The 23,626-nt window shown below is 45.4% G+C and overlaps 1 protein-coding gene across 3 annotated transcripts in view; it reads right to left on the bottom strand.

The window, feature by feature from the left end:
* Positions 1 to 23,626, bottom strand: part of DPYSL5 (dihydropyrimidinase like 5) — a 102,599-nt gene that overhangs the window by 22,654 nt on the left and 56,319 nt on the right. For all 3 annotated transcript variants that reach the window (XM_034952807.3, XM_003827070.5, XM_057301328.2), the window contains exons 3-4: positions 2,484 to 2,642; positions 99 to 278 (exon numbers count right to left, since the gene is read on the bottom strand). In XM_034952807.3, coding sequence (XP_034808698.1) covers positions 99 to 278; positions 2,484 to 2,642 — 339 coding nt within the window. The remainder of the gene's footprint in view (positions 1 to 98; positions 279 to 2,483; positions 2,643 to 23,626) is intronic.

Genomic DNA, 23,626 nt, shown 5'->3' on the forward strand with positions numbered 1-23,626 from the left:
GTCTGAATCCTGTGGGATCAGTGACAGGTGGTCAGGAATCCCCTGAGAACTGTCTCCACTGGTGTCCCTCCATCCAATATTCTTGGCTGCAGACTTGCCTCGGCCACAAGCTCCCCATTTTCAGCATGGACGCGGGCGATTGCCCCAATGTCCTTGCAAGCGTGCAACACTTGGTACAGCTCACTGTCTCGAAGCATGTACAGGTCCTTGTAGGTCATGAACATCTGGAACGAGTTGACACCCTTCTCCCTCACCAGTGTCTCCATTTCTGCTTTCACCTGGAGAACAAGTAGAAGGGCAATGCTGCGTGAGGGCAGACACCCAAGAGGCCGACTGGCAGGCACCGGCCCAGCATGGGGGAGATGTGGGGCCTGCCCCAGCTCAGTCTGTCGGTTGACCCCCCACACCTCTCTCACTTTCCTCCCACCCCACAGGCTGCTGTGAGGTCACCTGAGTAGATGGATGCGGAAGTACTGTGAAAATTGTCAACATGACACAGTTTAGGAGCCACATTGTTACCTTATAGGCACGTTTCTCCTATCACTTAGGCCTGTCCCCTATGTCTGTCTCCAAACCAGCCTTAATGGTAAACACAGGAATAATGATTTTAATTTCTGTGGGCTGTTCCCTGGCATTACAAAGAAGGCATACTAATGCTAAAAATCCAGAGGTCCTGGGAAAACCGAATTTAGGAACAAAGCCAAACATGAACAAAGTTATGAGAGTTAGGATATTCCTAACAACATTATTTGTACTAGGAAAAACATGGAAGCAACATTGGCCTGATAACAGGAAAATAAGTTCAGGTTCATCCACTTGGTAGAATATTAAGTGGCCATTATATTGCTGGTTCATGAACTTCATGGCAAAATAGAAAATGCTCACACCTATGCAAAATAGCTACTCTGTGAAAGCATGGATGAAAAAAGATGGGAAAGAAAGAAGTTTAACAGCAGGGATGGTGTTGGGGGTTACTGGATTATGTACTTCCTTTCTTTTCTATTTTTGACATCTATAATTAGAAACATTTATTTGATTATTATAAAACAGAATTTTAAATTCCTGATGCATGAAAGTCACCATAAGCTCCGGGAGATTAGGGAGGGTTGGCCTGGCTTCTGTGCTGCTGGGAACCTGAGCAGACCCTCTATTCTAGGCCAGCTCCAGGGGAAGTAGAGAGTGGCTTAGAGGTACAGGCTCCTCACCCAGGAGAGTGTCCAAAAAGGAGACCCCCATTTGAGATAAGGAATGGCTGACATTCAGCATGATCTGCACCTCTGGCCCAGAACCGGGAGGAGGTGTTCTATAAGTGCCAGGTCAGAAATAATGAAGAAACCGGGTGAGCCCCCAGCTCAAGGCTAAGACCCGAGGGCAGAAATATAGTGAGGCTTTAGATTATCATCTCAGAAGGGTGTTAGGCCCTTTATACCAGGGCCTGCAACTGAAGAACTTCGTAAAACTTCTTCTTTTTTTTATGATTAAGAACAGAGTTTATTCGAGCTCAAAGCTTGAGGATGGCCACCTGGGAGCATAGATTCAAGCTGCCCTGAATATACACTCTGATTAGCAGCAGTTACAAGTGGGTTTTTGACGGAAAATGAAGAGGCAGTTCCTAAGTTGGTAAAACTAATAATGCTTATTATTTTTATGATTCTGGGGCACCCACCAAAGTACTGGTACATGGGGCTTAATAAATAATTGATGAAAGAATGAATATCCAGACTGCTACCCTGGGCAAATAAGCAGAAAAACCCCAGAAACAAAGCCAAATCGAAATGCCTGTAGGTTAGGAAGAGCAAGGAAGTGGGAATCCGGGTAGAGGAGTCTGGACTCTGACCCTGGGGCCTGGGCAGGGGGAGGACAGGAAAGCCAGAGGCCAGGGGCACAGACACAAAGGAGGCACAGAGGCTGAACTGAGAAAGGCTCAGGGGGCGCCAGCCTCAGTCACAGACCAGGACAGCCTCGATGCTTCTCAGAGCAGAAGCTGGGCCCCCAGTAGGAAAAAAGCATACCACCTTCCTTTCATTCCAGACAGTACTGAGGCAGGATGGGAGCCTCAGTTCGGAGACCTCAGCGCAGTGTGGTGGACTCTCAGTACACATAGGATATGGGATATGACCCTCTGCACCTGAGCCCTGCTCAGGCCTCTGCTCAGCAGCACTGCCCATGACCTGTCAGTGGTGCCCCACATTCACACGAGACGGTAAGAGCCTCATGGTCAGAGCAATGAAACTGCATCCCCAAGTCCTGGGCTCTGGCCTTGGCCTCTCTGTGCCTGCCGGAAAATGGCTCATTAAGTTAAGCAGCACAGGCCCACCCGCTCCCCTTATGGAATCCCAAGTGTGTTTTCTTTTGGCATCGTGGGGAGCTAGGATGGTAGTGGGAGGGGTGCCCCACACAAGCAGGAGGCACTGCACCCCAACCAGCCCCTCTGCCTACAAGACCACTTGTGCCTTCTTCTGGGATCCCACCAGCACTGTTACCTTGGGTGCCCACCAGGTGATCCCCACGTGGAGGGCGTAGTCACAGCAGACCTTGGGGTCGGCCAGACCCCGGCACTTCTCATAAGCGTCCACAAGGGAGGTCTCCTTGTCGGGCAGGACATGGCCGATGATCATGGTGGTGCCTCCGACGAGTGCTGCCTGGGAAGATGGGAAAAGGCAGTCTCGTCACAGCCCTGTCTGCCCCCGAGTCAATGATGTGGTGAGACATGGTCCTCACGGTCCATTCAAAGACAGGCCCTGCCTCACAAGAGGCTGTGAGGACCAAGGGCAGCGAGGTTTGGGAAACTGTAAAGAGCCATGTGGAGGTGCAACAGCCAGCGCGACCTTCATCATGACCACGGGTCCCCAAACCTGCTTCTTCCTCAGCCAGGGTTTCAGCTTGGCGCGCTGGAAAAACCACATCGTGGGTCACCAGACCTAAGGCCTATCTTCCCAATGAGGAGATTCTCTCCCCAGACGATTTTTAGCCAATTGACTCTATAGATAACATGATCAAATGTCTGCATGTAATATATAACATAATATAGTGTTGTATCATATAATAACATAATATTGATGGCATAATCAAATGTCTGTTTATATCATTTACTTAGTTACACACGTATATTTGAACCACGATATATAAAATGTTAATTTGGATACATTGTTTTGTTTTATGCTCTCAAATTTCATGAAGCAATTTTGTTCAAACATTTTGCACGCATCTTCAACCTCAGGGTCTTTGTCTTCAGTTTTTCTAAGCATAGGGGCTTCATTTTCATCTATCTTGTTTGAGACAGGCATTTTTTAGATGCATGTGTGATTTATTAGTGAAAACTGATCCTATTCACAACTCCGCAAGATACCACTTTAAAAAGAAATTGTTAAAAAGCCTCACTCGCAATCATAGAGTGAACCCCCAGGAAAAATGACTAAATCTGTATTAGAGATTCCCCCACTCAACTTTTTAAAAGTGAATTTCATCAGGGGACTTCTGTGAACTTCCAAAACTAGCATCGATCAAAGGCTATTTCAGGCTAATGTGTTGTTCCCAAACAAAACTTAAAATAGAATTTAAATAAGTGAGAGTGGGTGCAGTGGCTCACACCTGTAATCCTAGTACTTTGGGAGGCTGAGGTGGGTGGATCACTTGAGGTCAAGAGTTCAAGATGAGCCTGGCCAACATGGTGAAGCCCTGTCTCTACAAAAATACAGAAATTAGCTGGGTGTGATGGTGGGTGCCTGTAATCACAACTACTTGGGAAGCTGAGGCAGGAGAATCGCTTGAACCTGGGAGGTGGAGGTCTCAGTGAGCCAAGATTGCGGCATTGCACTCCAGCCTGGGCAACAAGGGTGAAACTGTCTCAAAATAAATAAATAAATTAAATTAAATAATTGAGAGTCCCTAACATGAGAGTCTTTGTGAGGGCTCTAAGACAAAGTGACTCTTTTTCTGGTGAAAAATGGTTTGAGTCCTTACAGTGCTTCACGGCTCCACGTTCAAGTCCCTGCTCTGCTCCCTCGTGGTTGGAATAACCTCTGCCAGGTTACTTAACTTCTCTGGATGCAAAGTCTTTACCTACACAATAGGGTGGCTTCCTTGTTGGGTAGTTGTGAAGGTTAAGTAAAACATTGCTTATGGAACAGATGTGGTAAAGTGTTGTCCTAACATGTGTGTTTAGTTACTCAGAACTTAGGTTTTTGTTTGAGACTGGGTCTCACTCTGTTGCCCAGGCTGGAGTACAGTGGTGCAATCATAGCACACTGCAGCCTCAAACTCCTGGGCTCAAGTGATCCTCCCACCTTGGCCTCGCAAAGTGCTGGGACTGCAGGCATGAACCACTGCACCCAGCCAGAATTTAGGTGTTTATCTGTTTTCTGTAGGGGAGAAAAAGAGCTCCATGAAATTGTCTTAATGTTTCACGCTTCTCTATTCAGTTAAATCCTTGATCACAAATGAAAAATATTGCTGGGGAATAAGGGACTGAAAAAAAATTAGCTCAGTGGCCCAACAGCAATTAAAATGAAAACTCTCACAACCTTGATGTTCCATGATGCAGGCTGGGCCAGCGAGAATGTTCCTAGTCGTCCTGGGGAACTCAGTGGTTTGACTGCTTGCACAGCTTAAAGCAACCAACAGAGGGTGGTAGTTCTGTGGCACCTGCAGGAGCTGTGATGGGGGCGGCAGAGGAACCGGGAGAAGGAGAGCAGTGCAGATTGTAGCTTTACTAGCAGGCTTCTATTTCCGATTTTGCTGGATCGTGCCAGGCTGATTCATCCTCACAGCAGGTGGTTGTACTCTATTTTGTCCTGAAATGCATCTCTTGCTTTTACACGTGCACGTGGGGGTGTATATTGGAGCTTTACACACTAAATTGTTTCATTTTTCTGTGGCTCTAGATTGCTTTCCTTTGCACCCCCACAGTACCTCTGCAGGCTTGGATAGGAAAAGAGGAACCTGGAAACAGCACAGTGAGATAAAAGAGTCAGGACCAGTCCTCATACTGTGGGTCCCAGGGCAAGAGGAGAAAAGGAGGATCATGTGCTGGTTCTCTAAACACTCAAAAGTTAGATCAAGCTAAAAAACCATTACACAGAATATACTCTATCCTCCTACTCTGTCAAATACATCTTCATAAAGGCCAAAAGGGCCTGGCCCTTAGAATCCTCGAGTTCCTTAAAATTCTGAGCTACACTTCAGGGATAGTTGGCCTCAGCCTCTGTGCCTGCCCGCAGCCCACACGCGCCTATCCTGAATTGATCCTGCAGCCTGCAGACCTAAGCTCTGTCCACCTTCTGCAAAAATGCTGCCCTTGAGCCTGGTATGCACACATTGGTGGTCTGTCCCCCAGGAGGAGAGATTCGGGGTTTTGTAGGCTCTGGAATGCTCAGGGCTGTTTCTCATGGAATTCCAGGGACACAGAGTGTAGTTTAGGAATGGGTGAGTGGGGTCTGGGTAGACACAATCCCCAGACCTATGGGGCAGGGGTACAAGTTGTTGGAGGGCCCGAAGAGGACCCTAAAGTCCAGAGCCCTGGGAAGAGGCCCCTTTTGCCTGGGTCTAAGGACAGGAACTGAAAAGGGTTCAGGAAGGAGTTGGAAGCATAGGAGGTGGTCTTGACTTTCCCACATGTTGATTGTAATCTAGGAGCAGCCACGTGCCCCCTGACCTGCACCTTACTTCTCGGGTCCCCAGAGGGTCAGGTGGCAATGGATGTGAGAGCATCTATGAGCTGGGAGGGGCATGCACATAAGTATCTGGAATAATTATTACCGTTGTTACCCCAAGGCCTCGAAACAAGAGTTTCACTGGATCAGCAAACTCTCCCCCAGCTGCAGGCTCGCAAGCCCACACCACACACTGATGTTCAAGCACTTGTTTCCTCTTAGGCAAGACATACACAGAGTTGGCTTTTTGAATATGTACCATTCCAACCCACAGGATGAATGCTGACAAGCTCTGTTTTCACAGGAAAGTGATATCACAGATGTGACAGACCTTTTTAGTGTCATCCCCCACAAAACAGCCTTGTAGAAATCGGCAGCAAGGCACAGCCCAATTGTGTTCCCGAGGCTTTCAAAAGGATGATGTTTAAGAACATGTGATTGCTGAATGCTCATGACTTTTTACACAAAAAATGGTGTTGGTTAAGTATGCTGCAGAAGATCTTTAATGGAAGCCAATAAAAATGATGTTCACTAGAGACGGGGTTTCACCATGTTGGTCAGGCTGGTCTCGAACTCCTGACCTCAGGTGATCCACCTCGACCTCCCAAAGTGCTGGGATTACAGGCGTGAGCCACCACGCCAGGCCAAGCTATTCTTTTAAAGTAAGCTTCCTGACAACATGAAATAATTGGGGTTTTTTTTGTTTAGTTACGTTAGGTTTTGCTATATCCCCGGGCCAAATAGCATGTGACACAGGACAGCCATAGTATAGTGTGTTGCTCGTGGTTGGTGTCCTTTCATGCTTTTGCCCTGTCAAAGGTCCCTATTTAAAATGTGTTATAATACAAACAATACAAGGAAGCACATTGTGTACAAAATACTTATGTATTTATGAATTCATGACCAAATTAAATGTGAAACTTTATATTAAAAAAAATGATGTTCACGAAGGCTGTCATAACACGGAAAAAGTTTTATACTGTAATGAGTGAAAAAGACTTGATTCAAATTCTCGGAACCATGTTTAAACACACATACTCCCCACACAAGAAATAAAAATGCAAGGAAATAGACCAAAATATTAACAATGGTTTGTTTGTTTGAGACACAGTCTTGCTCTGTGGCCCAGGCTGGAGTGCAGTGGTGCAATCTTGGCTCACTGCAACCTCTGCCTCCCGAGTTCAAGTGATTCTCCTGCCTCAGCCTCCTGAGTAGCTGAGATTACAGGCACCTGCCATAATGCCCGGTTAATTTTGTATTTTTAGTACAGATGGTGTTTCACCATGCTGGCCAGACTGGTCTTGACCTCTTGACCTCAAGTGATCTGCCTGCCTCAGTCTCCCAAAATGCTGCGGTTATCGACGTGAGCCACCACGCCTGGCCAACAATGGTTATTTTTGAGTGATGAGATTCTGAGGAATTTATTTTTTCTACTTTTCCAAAATTTAACAGAATATATGAGTTTTACAATGTACACTTCAGAATAAATTTGGAGGAAGTTAAAACTGCAGTATTTAAAATTTTAGCCATTCTTAATGTGTTTAAAATATTTTAAAGTTATGAAATATTTCAAACAGAGTAAAATACAGAAAATAATAAAACATATACCCATATTTCCATTACTCAAACTTAACAGATGTTAACATTTTTGCCATGCTTACCTCAGATGCTTTTTTTTAAAAAAAAGAAATGAAATATTTCTGATACAACTAAAGCCCTCCATCCTATTCCCATCCCTCTCTTCCCTGAAGATGGCATACATTCCTCTCATCTATGTTTTTATGCTTTTACTATGTAAACACATAACATTTAAAAATTTATACAAAATTTATACAATTAAAAAAATTATACAAATAATATCTATCATACTGTCTATAATCTTTTGCAACTTGCTTTCATGTACTCAATATTATCTTTAAGATTTATTTATGTAGATTTATTTCATTCCTTTTAATTGATTCATTGTATAAACATGCCTCCATGTATGAATGCATTTCCAAGTTCATGGACATTTACAACTTCACACAGTGCTTGAGCATTCTTGAACGCATATGAGCAGAGACCACATTCTAGGTGGACACTGCCAGGAAGCAGAATTGCAGCTTTGTAGAACATCCTCATCTGCAACTATTCCAGACCTGATCATGGAACAGCCTATCTCACAACAGCCTCCTTGAGCCTGGTGGCTGACCAAAAGTGCCCATTTATCAACCCAAGCCCTTATTTTTAAAAATATAAACGTTTAAAAAAATCTGTCCAGCTAAGCATTTCCCATTGTATAGGTGGAAATTTGTTTTTATCCTGACATCTCTCACTATTAAATTAACAGAGACATTAGGATCATTTGTTTAACCAACAGACACTGCACCATTATATATTATTTGGAAGAATACGAAACATCATTTTACAATTTCAAAGTGTCGCTATTATTTTGTTTTTGACATTTATAACATACTACTGGGTAAAGCTGGATTTATTTGATGCTCATTTGTTCCCTAAGAAAACTCAGTATATTTAATGGTAATCCATTTTATGACACAGTTTCCAGGCATACACTTGGCAAGGTGCAGGAACCTGTACTAGAACTCAGCCTAAACCTTTTATAAACACCATCTTTATACTTCAGAAGTTCATCAGACCACCGTGGGGCTCATGGGGGTCTCCATATTGACCAGGGTCCTGCTCAGCAAGTTGGAAAGACATTTCAGATACTTGTGGCCCTTCAGATAAGATTTATTTGCTGACATCACAGCATTGGAGAGAACAATGCGTTGGTCACTTCCAGCTTTATCAGGACAAAGACCTTTGAAGAGTCACTCTCTTACCATCTTCTACAGGACTGCCCTGCCGCTCCAATATGTTTTGCTGAATTTCCTGCAGCAATTGCTCCCCAGCAACCCTGCCCACAAGATTTGGTTCTCTTGCTTCAAGGCCAAGAACCAATTGGTCAAGGCACAAACTTTGCGCTCTGCTATTGAGAAGGCACTTGGGCTACAGCCAATTCATGGAATTTTTCATTGAGGAAAGGGGAGAGACTTCCTAGAGCATATCTTCATACGAAAATATGCATGGAAAAGGGGTGTATGTTTGAGGAGGTGACTGGAATCAGAAAAGCAGGATCTACTATTACTGGTATGTATATAGATTAAGGCCAACTGAATCTTTATAGAGGGAACAACACTGCACTAAGAATCAAATGACGAGTGGATGTGCTCTGTAAACTGGTAAGCACAATGCAAACATGTCTGCAGCTCTTAATGCTGCTGGAAAAGCTATCATTTGTTCGGATGGATCTGCCTCTCTTGGAATTGCTTAACCACTTCCTTTTCTTTTCACATTAAAATTATCTTCCATCTTTTATTCACATCCTCCCGAAGTACCAGAGAAAAAAAAATAACCAGCTCGGTAGTTTCTCTATTGCTCATGGTAACCTCCTTCACCTTCAGCGTTCTGTTGGCTACTTATTGGCCCTCTGGAAAGCAAGCTCTGAACATCACCATGGGATGTGAGCAACTCCCAAAAAGGGTCCAAGCATTTCATCAAGTGAGATGATGCATGTATGGTACCTGGAACCATGCCTGGCACGCAGGAAACACCTTTCCCATTCTGAATCACAAGCCCACCGTCCAGGCCCAGCTCCATGGGCATGTCACCCATGCAGCTGCACAAGGCCCTACATTTAGAAGGGCTCTGCGCTTGCTTTTTTTTTTTTTTTTTTTTTGAGACAGACTCTTGCTCTGTCACCCAGGCTGGAGTGCAGTGGCATGATCTTGGCTACTGAAACCTCCGCCTCCCAGGTTCAAGAGATTCTCGTGCCCCAGCCTCCCAAGTAGCTGGAACTACAGGCGTGTGCCATCATGCCTGGCTAATTTTTTGTATTTTTAGTAAAGACGGGATTTCACCATGTTGGCCAGGCTGGTCTCGAACTCCTGACCTCAGGTGATCCGTCTGCCTCGGCCTCTCAAAGTGCTGGGATTATAGGCGTGAGTCACTGAGCCCGGCCATTCTGTGCTTGTTTTAATGTTCTGCTGTCACCATCTGGAAATTCTTAATAATTTTTAAACAAGGAGTCTCATATTTTCCTTTTGCACTAGGCCCTGCAAATTATGTGGCCAGTCCAGCCAACAGCTTATCACCTGCGCTGGCCTGATGTAGGGGGATCAGGCCTTACACTGGGCTTCATTGTCAACTCAGCTAATTCACATGGGTGGGGGGTTGCTGAGGACACTTGACCACTTGACCCTTTCTCTGGATCCCCTTCCAGGCAGCTTGCATGCTGACCACCACTCCATCCTCTTTGCGCCACCCCCCAACCCCACACCCAACCCCAGCACCTTCTGTCAAATACTCCTTAAGAAAACAGCCTCTTCCAGGGCATCCGAGAGATGCATGATTTGTTCTCCGAGGCCCCACTCTCTGTCCCTCTAGCTACAAACAGCCCTCAGGCCTTATCTTGACTGATAATTTGCAGCCTGTTGAGCTCATCCTGAAGCTGACAGGTTTTTCCCTAAATAGCACATTTTTAATTGATTGCACTCCTAAACTTCCTTTTACTTTCCACTCTTACCTTCTGGGTCTACAGCCTTTACCACATCATCCAGGGCATGGTCCCACTTCCTGACCTTACTTTGCTCTCACGTATCCTGACAAGAATCAGACATTCAGGCAGGCAGATCTACGTTTAAATTCCAGCTCCATCACTTATTAGTTGTAAGATCTTCAGCAAGTTACTTAATCTCCTTGAGCTCTGTTTCTCCATTTGTAAAACGGAGATAGTAATACCTCCCTCATGGAGTTACTAGGAGAATTAAATGACATACAGCATATAAGGCACCTAGCCCAGTGCCTGCACATAGTAGGAGCCCAGTAAATATTCATGAGGAACAAGAAACATAATTTGTAGGTAGCACTAATGCACACAGTATGTGCCCTCTATTATGTGTATCAGATGCTCCAGAAGAAGAAATGTAAGCATCTTAAGGAGCTTAGAGTCCAGCTGGGAAACAGGAAAGGAGAAAAGTTCAGTTTTAACAGAAATGACTTCAAAATACTATGAGACTACAAGGCAGCAAGAGATAGTATTCCTCGATGCGGATGGAGAGCAGCAAGTGCAAAAGCAGCCCAGTGGAAGGAAAGGTCATGTTAGGATAAGAAGGCTGTGAGCGGTGGATAGGCATGACTTGACCAGGCCAGGATGCTCCAAGGTAGGAAATGGTGTAGCAAAGTCGGGGGCACAGTTGGAAGACAGAGAACAGGCTGAGGTTCGGGCTGAGGCAGGTCTGATTAGGACCAAACTGTGGGGACTTTGATTAATCTGATTCCATCATATCGGCAGTTTGTCAACTTGTGTGGGTGGAGGTGGTGGTAGTGAGGGAGTTTAGGGAGTGTGAAGTTTAGGAGCACATTTACAGAGAGGAGTCAGGCCACACTGCCATCCCTGGACATGTCTGGCCCAGGATGGGAGGCTGTCGGGGGAGCTGGGATGCACTTGATCTCTGCTGTAAGCCACGTACAGCTACAAGCAGGCTCTGGGCAGAGGAAGAACATGAACACTGGACTTTGCAACATTACTCTGGCTGTAGTGTGCAAGCTCAAGGGCAGTGTTGGGATGATGGACCTGACTGGAGGCTGGGTTGGAAGAGACATATGTGATTCATGTTTCTTGGAAGAAGCAGCAAGCTTTGATGACAGACGAGGAGGTGAAAATAAATAACGGGGGAGGTTTTATGCTTGGGTGACTGAAAAAATGGCATCAGGAGAGAGAAAATCAAATTTAGGGGGAAGGGAATTTTTAGACACATGGAGATAGAGCTGATTAAGAGACATTCAAGTGTTGATGAAAATTGCTAATAATTAACATCATCAAGCACTTCCTGTGCCAGTTTAATTCTCCCCCAAATAGGGGCCATTATTATCCTCATTGTTCAGATGAGGAAACTGAGGGCTCATATTCTCATCTATTAGGCTGGAGGGACCTTCTTCCCATTCATTCAGGAGAGGGGTGGCTAAAGATGGAGGTGATCAGAGGAGACTGGGAGGAGAGCTGAGGAAGCACAGGTCCTTTGTCCCAGACTTCTTAGCAGAACAGGAAATAAAACCAAAATCCCAGATGGAAGGTTTTGGGGGAAATCAGGAGTGTTGGTCTGAGCCAAGGTGAGGCTTAGGAAAACCATTTGGAAAATGCACCGCAGAGTCAACCAGAGAGGCAGTAACAGGGCTTGGCTGAAGTTACCATGCTGCTGTAATGGGCCCACTCTGAACCAGGAGCTGGGGCACAGAAAGCACTCTGGAAGAGCTGAGGGGCTGGGAGCCCAGGGGTCAGGGATGGCCGACAAAGGGGTCCAGGCAGAAGTCCAGCACAGCCACAAAATGGGAAGGGGTCCCAGGGCATGCTGAGTTTGGTTTGGAGCTCAGAGCGACATTTGCATTATTCGGTTTGTTAGAAATGCAGTTCAATTCTCCGATGGTCCATGGAGGCAGGGCAATGGTGGGAGAAGCCTGAACTCTGGAGCCTGACAGACCTGGATTTGGTTTCTGGCTGTATCCCTGAGGAGTCCCCTGGTCTTTAGCAAGTAGGCCTGGCTTGGGTGGATGGGGTACCATTCCCTGCAGGACGTATCCCTGGAAGAGGAGTGGGGTTGTATGGAGGACACGGACCGTGTTAGGTTAGGCTTTGGGGCATCCAAGGCACAATGTCCAGTAGGGAGGTGCACAGAGGTGGCTGGGCTGCAGCTGTAAATGGGAGTCATCAGTAACAGATTACATAGGAGGAGAGGGTGGGTAAGAGGAAAAGACACTCTGGAATAGGACCCTGAGAGGCCACAGCATAGGAGAGCATCAAGATTAAGACAAGACCAGGAAGGAGACTGGGAAGGAATTGCAAAGAAGTAGGAGGAAGCCCGGGGGTATGGGGTTATGGAAGCCAAGCAAAGCCTCTTACCAAGGCACAGAAACTTCCTGGGCTCACTGGCTTCAAGAAGAGGTGAGTTCCCCTTAGAGGTTAAGATTCAGGCCCTCCCTGGGAGTCCTGAGTTCCTGCTCCCCATAGGTGAGTAGCCCAGGGACCTTTCTTGTCCCAGGGACAAAGAACACATCTGTTCAGGAAGCCCTGATTTCAGCCTGCCCTGGCTCCTGCTTAACAGGTGGACAGATCCCAGGCGCACCCCACACTGCCAGCAGCCACTGCTGAGAAGTGAGAGAAAGGTCTGTGATTCTGTGTGAAATCCCTGCTTCCCCTCCTCCCTTCGGCCTCATCAATAAAGAACAGGCCTGATTGGTAAGCTGTAGGGAGCAGCCAGGTCATGCATGGGTCAGGAGGCTGTGCAAAAGCCCCTGCCCCTCCTTCCCTTCTGTCACAAATTCCTAAGTACAAAGGGGCACTGGCTCCAGGGCTGCCCCAGCAACGCCTGGAAAGACTAGAGGACCCCCCAGGGAAAGATGGTTCCGAGGTCTGCAATTCTCACCCCTGGAGGACTTCAAAGCAGCAAGGGGGCGCTCCCTTATAGAAGGCTCTTGGATGAAACTAGACCCAGAGAGAATCTACCGGAAGGGTGCAGACCAGCCCAAAGACCTGGTCCCTTTCTGCCTCCTGCATCAGCGCAGCGAGGTACTCTCCCATCTAATCTTCACAGCCATGTGAAACAGACATGGTCATCTTGTCAGTTTTTGAGAGACCAGCCAAGGCTGCGATCCAGGTATTTTTATTCCATATCCCAGATTCTTCTGTAATACTGGAAACCGGTCTGAGGCTGCTGCTGAAATAGTAACTCGGCACAGAACCTCCCAGCCTGGGTGATCCCACCCTGGCTTCAGGGTCTCCCAGAGGGTGTACTTAAAATAGAACACTGATAAGTTAGTATATATATCAGCTCTAACACTTTTTTTTTTTTTTTTTTTACATTTTGGAACTAGAAATACATGAACACCCACTGGTGAGAGAAATGTAAAAGCATGCATGGTTTTTATGGTGAGACACGAGGCACATTTCCATGCTGAAGACATTTCCTTTAAGCCCTGGAATGAATTGGGTGAATTCCCAGACATGGCAGATCAGCGAGTCCCAGGGATACAGAAGCAGCCTGCTAGCAAAAGTGACATCACTCTCACTGAAGTCATCAGGCCACTGTGGCATTAGCTCCTGGGTTTAACACACTTTCAGGAAAGAAATTAACATTTACTGACAGCCTACTATTGCAATGTTGTTAATATTTATTATCTTACTTGATTCTCAAAATGACTCTGTTACGGAAAGCAGGAACTCAAATAGGTATTTGTACACCCATGTTCATAGCATTCACAGCAGCTAAAAGGTGGTAGCAACCTAGGTATCCATAGACAGATGAATGGAGAAGCAAAATGTGGTATCTACATACAATGGAGTATTATTCAGCCTTAAAAAGGTAGGACATTCTGACACCCGCTGCAACATGAATGAATCTTGAGGACCTTATGCTAAGTGAAACAATCCAGTCACAAAACAACAAATATAGAATGATTCCATTGATATGAGGGACCTGGAGTAGTCAAATTCAGAGACAGAAAATAAGATGGTGATTGCCATGGACTAGGGGAGGGAGGAATGGGGAATCACTGTTTAATGGGAACTTCTTATTCATTCACCCTCATCAATAGAGAGCCAGTGGGGAAGATAAAAACGTTTTGGAGGTGGGCAGTGGTGATGGTTGCACAACAATGCGAATGTACTTCATGCCAAAGAACCATACACTCAAAAACAGTCAAAACGGTAAATTTTATGTTGCATGTAGTTTACACAATAAATACTTTTAAAAATAACTCTAGGGGAGGGGTTACTCCTCTCATTTTACAGAGAAGAAAACTGGGGCCTGAGAAAATCACATAGCCAGACTCTAGAGCCCCCTGGTTTCCTTTACACAATGCTGGAGTAGCCCTGGCCTGACGGAGGGGCTCCCCAGCTCCAAGATTCCTCAAAGAATGCAGAAAAACCCAAGTGAAATCGGACCTAACTGCAGCTTAGAAACAGAGGGGTAAGTGCGGCTTGGGCTTGAATTACAGGGCGAAAACTGAGAATTGTGCCAACATGTAAAATGATGAAATGAGGAGCTCCAGGCTTCTCTCTAATCCAGAATGATTATCTTCACTGCCGAGCATCCAATTTAAATTCATTGTGTTTAATACAAAGCCACAGTACGGAGCCGGCTGGCTCCCGACATGCGGTTTCCATGGAGACTGGAGAGGCTCCTCAGAGGAGCTGTGTGGCATAGGGAATGTGGCTGCCAGCTTCCGGAGAGCCGCTCTGAAACAGAGCCACACTGAGAGGCCCTTTGTCACCCACATCCTTAGCAAAGCCCCTTCTAACCCCAAAAAGGGACGTTTACAGGCCAGCAGGCCATGATGATGTTTATTAAACATCCAGGCTACCCACGGATGCCAGAGAGCAATAAGACACATGTAACTCCGCTTTCTCCATCCTTCAGCTGCCTCAACGTGGCAAGACCCTCATTTTAGTCCCAAAGCTAAGGTGTGACAGTGCCATAAAGCTGAACGAGAGGCCGCCCTGGGAATGTGGTTTCCAGGAACGGGGGCTGTGAGTCAATGGGCGGCAGACAGGCCTGCCCTACCCTTATTAGCTTGGCAAGTTATTTCACCTCTCTGGGACCCTGCTTTCTGCCTGCAAAGGAAGGATGATAAGATCTGCCCGAGGGGCCTTCAAAGATCAAAATAAGTGATGAATGGGTGTGGAAGTGCTCTGATGGGTGGGCCTGAGGTCTGGACCTGACAGCTCAGGGGCATCCCGATTGCAGAGGGGTTGGGGGATGGACGCCTAACCTCAGGTCCTGTGAGAACCATGTGCTGCCACGCACCAGCTCGGGGTCTGGGGTCCCAGATCCCCTCAGGGGCTGAACACACCCCATTTTGAGCACTGTATTTTCCACCTGGTGGGAAAAATATATTCTTTGATGGCCACTAAGTCTAGGGCTTTGAGATTGAGAGCCAAAGTGCTCTCCTAAACCTAAGTACTGGAGTGTGTTTTGCCTGGCAGTGTGAGAATCAAGGCACTAAACCAGAAAAGAGAAGCTCCAGCCCAGGCCTGACGGTAACAAAGGATTCTGTAAAGAATGGAAACCTGACTGAGGGAAAGGGAGTGGGGCGATGGTTCAGTGGTTAGATTCAGTCCAGGAAAAGTTTAATCCCAGTCTAGTCCTTTCAGGAGCCCCCAGCCTACCCCTCTTCTCCACCAACTCTAAATCTAAGGCAAGAGGAAGCATGCGCTCTTCCCCTTGATGTCATTGTAATTTACTTTAAATTAGACATGGATGATACGAAGACAATATATTTACATCAATATTTATAATCATGTCATAGATTTTTCCCTCCAAATAACTTGAGAAAATTTTAAAGAAAATTCCTGACTTTTAGCCAACAGAAAGGGACCATGTTAGGACTGAGAATGTTGATCAAGTGCTTGGTTAATGCATTCGTTTCTCTATGTTTTTGATTTGCAGCCTGCACTAAACTATTTGCTTCCAAGGACATAAAATAGTCATACAACTTTGAAAAAGAACAGAGTTGGAAGACCTACACTGCCCGCTTTCAAGACTTACTGTAAAGTTACAATAATTAAGAGACTGTGGTATTGGTGTAAAAATAGACAAACAGATCAAAAGAAGAGAAGAGTCCACAAATAGGCTGGCACATGTATGGTCAATTGATTTTTGACAAGGGATAATCTTTTCAACAAATGGCTCTGGAACAATTGGATAGCCATTTGCAAAAAAAAAAAAAAAAAACTGAACATAGATACCACATACCATGTATAAAAATTAACTTAAAACAGATCATAGACTGAACTGTAAAAGCTAAAATTACAAACTTCTAAAAGAAAACATAGGAGAAAATCTTAGAGACCTTGGATTCTGAAAAAATTTCTTGATTATAGCACAAAAAGCATGAAGTAGAAATAAAAAAATTGATAAATTGGACTTCAAAATTAAAAACTACTGCTCTTCAAAAAACACTTAAGAAAATGAAAAAGTAAGTAACAGACTGGGAGAAAAATTTGCAAAACATATATCTAATAAATGGCTTGTAATTAGACTATATAAACAACTTTTGGGCTGGGTGTGGTGGCTCACTCCTGTAATCCCAGCACTTTGGGAGGCCAGGGTGGGCAGATCAACTGAGGTCAATCATTCAAGACCAGCCTGGCCAACTGGTGAAATCCTGTCTCTACTAAAAAAAAAAAAAAAAAAAAAAAGAAGAAGAAAGAAAAAAGAAAACAACTCTTATATTCAGATTTTTAAAAGCCAACAACTTACTAAAACATGGGTAAAAGGTGTGAGCAGACACTTCACTGAAAACATATAGAAGGCATATAGGCACATGTAAAGACATTCAACACTAGTCACTAAGGAAATGCACATTGTAACCACACTGAGATACCACTACACACCTATTAGAATGGCTAAAATTAAAAAGACTGACCACAACAAGTGGTGGGAATGATATGGAGTCACTACTGATGGGGGAAAAAAAAATTGTTACAACCACTTTGGAAACCAGGTGGCAATTTCTTAAAAAGCTAAATGTAGACCTACCATACAACAGACAAATTCCACTTCCGGGTAATTACCCAAGGGAAATAAAAGCCTATGTCCACACAAATATATGTATATGAATGTTCACAGTAGCTTTATCTTTAACAGCCAATAACTTAATACTACTGAGCGAAAGAAACCAGACAAAAAAGGAATGCATATCGCATTGCTCCATTTATATAGAAATAGTAGAAAATGCAAACTAATCTATAGTGACATAAAACAGTGGTAACCTGGGGTGAGAGCTGGGGGAAAATTACAGGAACACAAAGAAACTTTCAGGAATGGTGGATATGTTTATTATATTGTGATGGCTTCATGATGTATGTATATGTCAAAATGTATCAAACTGTATACTTTAAAATGTGCAGCTTATCAAACATTAATTATACCTTTTTTTTAAAGGTGGCTTCCCAGGTTACCTAATCATGTTCTCCTCTTTCTATACATATTCTTCCCAACAGTAGAGTTCACTAACATTTACCAATTTTTTTTTGTTTTTAGACAGGGTCTTGTTCTGTCACTGGAGTGCAGTGGCATGATCATAGCTCACTGCAGCCTCAAATTCCTGAGCTCAAGTGAGCTCAAACTCCTCCTGCCTCAGCCTCCCTAGTAGCTAGGTCTATAGGTACACACCATCATGCTTGGCTAATTTTTGTATTTTTTGTAGAGATGGGGTTTCACTATGTTGCCTAGGCTGGTCTTAAACTCCTGGCCTCAAGTGATCCTCTTGCCTTGGCCTCCCAAAGCTTTGGGATTACAGGCGTGAGCCACCGAGCCACTGAGCCCCGCCTTGTTTAATTTTATTTTAAAATATTAATTGAGAATACTGTGGATCGTTTAAGTCTAAACAGGAAAATTATTTATGAATTAGGGGTAGTATTTATTAATCTCTAATGGTACTTCCAGCTCTAAAATTGTGTGTGTGAGAGCGAGTGTGAATGTGAGATGGTGTGTGTGATGTGTGTGTAGTATGAGTGAGAAACAATGGTCAGTGAGAACGTTCTTACAGTAGTTGGCCCACAGTTTTATATTCATTTAGTTACTAATTAAAGATCCTTATAGGGCTTCAGTGTTAGTCAACAAGAAACAAAAAAGCATCAGAAGGAGAGAAAAATGTGGCTGGCTGCAGTAATCACTCAAGGGAACAATGAGGCTGAAACTATCCAGGGGAGAGGATCTGGCACCTACGCAAATTTCTACCTGTAAATGAACCAAGATATGTCCCTTATTTTCAACACAAATATGGCAACTTCAAAGGTAACCTCTGTGAGGTTTGGGAGAACAGATATTTCCAATTGAGAAAAGGCCATATTCAAATATTTCTTGAAATATTAAAAAAGATACAAGCTTAATTTAAGAAAAGAAAAAGAGGAAGAAGGGAGAAAAATGGAAGAAGACAGAAAAATGGCATTCACATGCAATATGTATCATTGAAGTGCACATACAGTATATATTTTTCTTCTTCCTTTTTTCCTTTTATAAATTCCAGTGGATGACAGCATAAAGCAAAGCTTCTTGTACTAAGCATGAAAGATTGCCAGGACACTTGGCCTCAATCACAGAGGGTGTATTTATTTTATTCTGAATCAAAGGTTTTAAAAATGCAATAATCTGCATTGATAAATTCTTTGCAAACACTATTCTAGAAGTTGAGGAGCTGCTTGGTCACCATAGGAGGTTTTTTCCCAATACTACAGATACAAATTTATAAGAAACGATAGATCTCCTCATTCACATCAGTTCTAAGAAGGATCAACCTGGCCTACATTTTGGCCTACCAATTAATGTACACGTAGAATGAAAGTTGCCAGCAAGGTTTTGTTAAGCAAGTAGCTGGTTTGAAGCAGGACACCTTTAAATAGCTCCTGATGCCTGCAGAGTTTATTACTGGCTATTTCTGCCTTTAAGAGAAAGAGAGAAGACAGAAAATTATCTAGAATTTATCACTATTACTATCAGACTCTGTTTGAAATCTAAAACACACACAGAAATTCTAATGCTAGGAATGAAATCCAGTTCTTTTAGTTCCTATTTGATGCTTAACTGTTTTATATGTATGCTCGTACAAATGGATTTTTAAGGGATCTGACTTTGATCAACATGATCTATTTATTTATTTAACAAACACTCACATAATGCTTAATAAGCACCAAGTATTCTTTTTAAGTTCTTTACAAATAATAACTCAATTAGCACTTTTAAAGACATATGACAATGGAGGAACAGAGAGATTAACTTGCCCACATGACATAGCAAGCAAATGTGGAGCTGAAATCCGAACTCCAGCATTCATAGCCCCAGTCTGTGCTGATAACTCCCACTCCATGCTGACATCCATTTCTTGGATGTCGACTACACCGTTAGGGCTACGCAGGCTCTGTGGCTAGTCACAAGTTGAATCGTGGTCTCTGCTCCTCAAAGGGTCTTCAATCTTGTTGAGAAACAAACTTAACATGGGAAACAATTTGAAAGCCCTAGGATGACAAGTTATTTCAGCTGGCGAGAAGAAAGAGACATCCTGGAGCTGGGTTAGCTGGAGGAGGAGTGCGACGAGAGGCTGTTCGCCTTGAAGGAGGGGCTCTGTGCAGGGGCGGAGAGAGATGGCAACAGGCAGCATGGGATGTCCATGGAGGGCATCTTCTTGATGGATGGGTGCGTGTGGGGAGCAGCTGGCCATGAGGGGTCGATGGGAGGGCAAGGTCAGATCGGGGGTTGCCCAGGGGGAAGATCCATACATCCAAACTTGATGTCTTAGACAACAGGGAGCCATTGCAGGGACACGGCATCAGGCATAGAGAGAGCCGTGAGGTGAAGGGGGGCCAAGGTGATTTTTTATTTTAAAAATGTAAATGTGGGCTGGGCGCAGTAGCTCATGCCTGTAATCCCAGCACTTTGGGAGGCTGAGGCTTATGGATCACTTGAGGTCAGGAGTTCGAGACTAGCCTGACCAACATGGAGAAGCTCCGTCTCTACTAAAAATACAAAATTAGCTGGGCATGGTGGCGGGCGCCTGTATTCCCAGTTACTTGGGAGGCTGAGACAGGGGAATTGCTTGAACCCAGGAGGCGGAGGTTGCAGTGAGCCAAGATTACACCACTGCACTCCAGCCTGGGTGACAGAGCAAGACTCCATCTCAAAAAAATAAAATAAATAAATAAATAAAAATGTAAATGTGGAGTTTTAAAAAGGTTTAAGTAAGCCGAGCATGATGGCTGACGCCTGTAATGCTAACACTTTGGGAGGCTGAGGCAGGAGGATCGCTTGAAGCCAAGAATTCAAGACCAGCCTGGGCAACATAGCAAGATCTGGTCTCTACAAAAAATAAAAATAAAAAACTTAGCTGGGCACAGTGGCATGTGCCTGCAGTCCCAGCTACTCAGGAGGCTGAGGTGGGAGGATGGCTTGAGCCCAGGTGGTTGACGCCACAGTGAGCTATGATCATGCCACTACGCTCTAGCCTGGGTGACAGGGCCAGATTCTACCTCTAAAATAAATAAATAAATTATGATTTAGGTAGTTTAAGCAAAATAGGTGGAGTGGAGATGTGCTAGGGCAAAATGTCTATAGGATAGCCATGTTTTTGCATGTGACTCCCTGCGGTAGGCAGAATTCTAAGATGACTCCCAGTGGCCAACACCCCTGTATAACTGCATCTCACTGAGTGTGGGAGGGATCTCGTGAATAAGATGGGAAAACGTACCCATGATTAGGTTATATTCCATGGCAGGAGATTATCCTCAGTGGGTCTGGGCTAATCAGGTGAGCTCATAAAGGTATGGGTTGGCCAGGCACGGTGGCTAACGCCTGTAATCCCAGCCCTTTGGGAGGCCGAGGCAGGCAGATCACGAGGTCAAGAGATAGAGACCATCCTGGCCAACATGGTGAAACCTCATCTCTACTAAGAATACAAAAATTAGCTGGGTGTGGTGGCAGGCGCCTGTAATCCCAGCTACTCAGGAGGCTGAGGCAGGAGAATCTCTTGAACCTGGGAAGTGGAGGTTGCAGTGAGCTGAGATCGTGCCACTGCAGTCCAGCCTGGTGACAGAGCAAGACTCTGTCTCAAACAAACAAACAAACAAACAAAAAAGATATGGGTTTTTTTCTTGGTGAAAGAGATTCTAGTCAGAGATTTGAAACAGGAGAGAGACTTGAGGTGAGTCTGTTGCTGGCTTTGAAGATGGAAGGGGCAGGTGGCAAAGGGTGCTGGCAGCCTCCAGGCACTGAGATCCGCCCCAGGCTGACAGCCAACAAGGAAACAGGGACCTCAGTCCTTGAACTCCAAGAAATGGAATTCTGCCACAACTACATGAGCTTGGCAGAGAACCCTGGACTCCAGATGAGAATGCAGCCCATTGACACCTGGATGGCGGCTTGCGAGGCTCTGAGCCGAAGACCTAGTCATGCTGTGCCCAGATTTCTACCTACAGAACTGTGAGTTAATAAATGGGTGTTTTAAATTGCTGAACTTGAGGCAATTAGTTACACAGCAGAAAACTAATATACCCTCTACAAGCAGACTAAGTACCGATGGAGGGGGTAGAGGGATGTCCTCCAGGTGGCAGGGGAGGGGAAGTCACTTCATGAAGCCTTCACAGGGCTCTTTACAGCCTACAGGTGAGTCACAGAAGAAAGTGGAGAGAGGAGCCCAGCTATGCTAATCCCAGCCCCCACAGCTAGGCCGGAGGGGTGGTGGGGCAGCAGGAAGAACGAGCATGGAAAACGAGCTGGGAGGTGAGGGCCGATTCCCAGAGAAGGCCTGCCAGGGTGCCTGCTGGCCAAGCCCAGGGACACAGGTAGCATGGGCACTCGGTGCACAGTGGAGCAATTTCATTGTGAAGCCAAAGTCGGTGGATCTTTTCTCAAGGAACTGGAAGAAAAGAGCCTGGGGTGGAAGCAGGTAGTCCCAGCCTGGGGACTAGCATTTATTGTATATGTATTCTGTGACAGGGACTATGTGAAGCATTTGTCATGCATCATCTCATCTAATCCTTACAAACACCATTTATACATAGTAAAAACTGTTTAGCTTTAAGGTGCTGACATCAGTTATTCCTGCAGGGAGGAGCAGCATTTCATAAAGCTACTGTCTTGGGCAGGCAGAGACCTCGCTCAGCTGCCTGCCTGATGCAAATCCATTCTGAGACACCCTCATCTGGTCCAGCAAAATTTGGGGCCACAGAATAGCAAGAGAAATATTTGCATACAGCCAACCAAGAGGCCACAGGCTGAAAGGGGTGATTGTTCAGTCCCGAGGTCTCAGGAGGCCTTGAACAGGGTGGTGAAAGGCTGAGAAACCTGCCTTCTGGTCCAACTGGCCCTGGGATGTGGGCTACTCATGCAACCTCAAACTCCTGTTTTTGTTTTTGTTTTGAGACAGGGTCTCACTCTGTCACCCAGGCTGGGGTGCAGTGGTGCAATCACAGCTCACTGCAGCCTCAACTTTCCTGGGCTCAGGTGATCCTCCCCACTCAGCCTACTGAGTAGCTGGGACTACAAGCGTACACCACCACGCCTGGCTAATTTTTGTATTTTTTGTAGAGATGGGGTTTTGCCATGTTGCCCAGGCTGCTCTCAAACTCCTGGGCTCAAGTGATCTTCCCCGCTTGGCCTCCCAAAGTGCTGGGATTAGTGGCATGAGCCACAGCGCCTGGCACATTCATGCATCCTCTCTGGGTCTCCTATCAATGGGTGGGTGGGACTAGATGATTTCTAAGGTGTCACCCAACTTCTCGCAGGGATGGAGAGATAAGAAAACTTGAGAATATCAATGAATAAGCAAGACCATATGAGTCTGGATCCCCATGAGCAGGAAGTGTCATTGCAGAGCTTAAAGACGGGAAAGAAATTTTGGCCAGAATTTACCAGAAACAGAATACTGGAGTTGAAGAAAAAGAAGAAAGGAAGTGAGCCACATTTATAGGCTTCATTCCACGAGAGCGCATTTTGAAGACAAAAGTAGCAAAAGCAACCTGCCAAGCGGACAAACAGGATCCTTGGTGAGGAAGTTGGCAAGGCTGGGCACCAAAAGGAATTTATTTATGTCCTAGCGGCACATACCTCAGGGCCCTACCAGATGGGGTCCAGAACTCTGCAGTGGGAGGGCAGGGAGGGGCAGGATCCTCCATGGGGGTGAGGGGTGGCAGGGCACCCTAGCCTGCGAGACTGGCTGTCCCCTAGGCCGATCCCATGCTGCACAAGCACTCTTGATTAGGATTTGGCTTCCCCCACAGGTTGACTGTAAGATACCCCAATGCTAATTTTGAGTTGGTGGGAAGCTGTCTCTGGGACGAGATAGCCTCTGGCACAGACAAGAGGGAGTCTCTGGACCCTCACGGAAGAGGGCCAGCCCCAAGTGGACTGACTTCTGTTTGATGGCATCTCTGCTACTGCCAACTT

Source organism: Pan paniscus, chromosome 12 (genome assembly GCF_029289425.2).
Source record: "Pan paniscus chromosome 12, NHGRI_mPanPan1-v2.0_pri, whole genome shotgun sequence".
Lineage (NCBI taxonomy): Eukaryota > Metazoa > Chordata > Mammalia > Primates > Hominidae > Pan > Pan paniscus.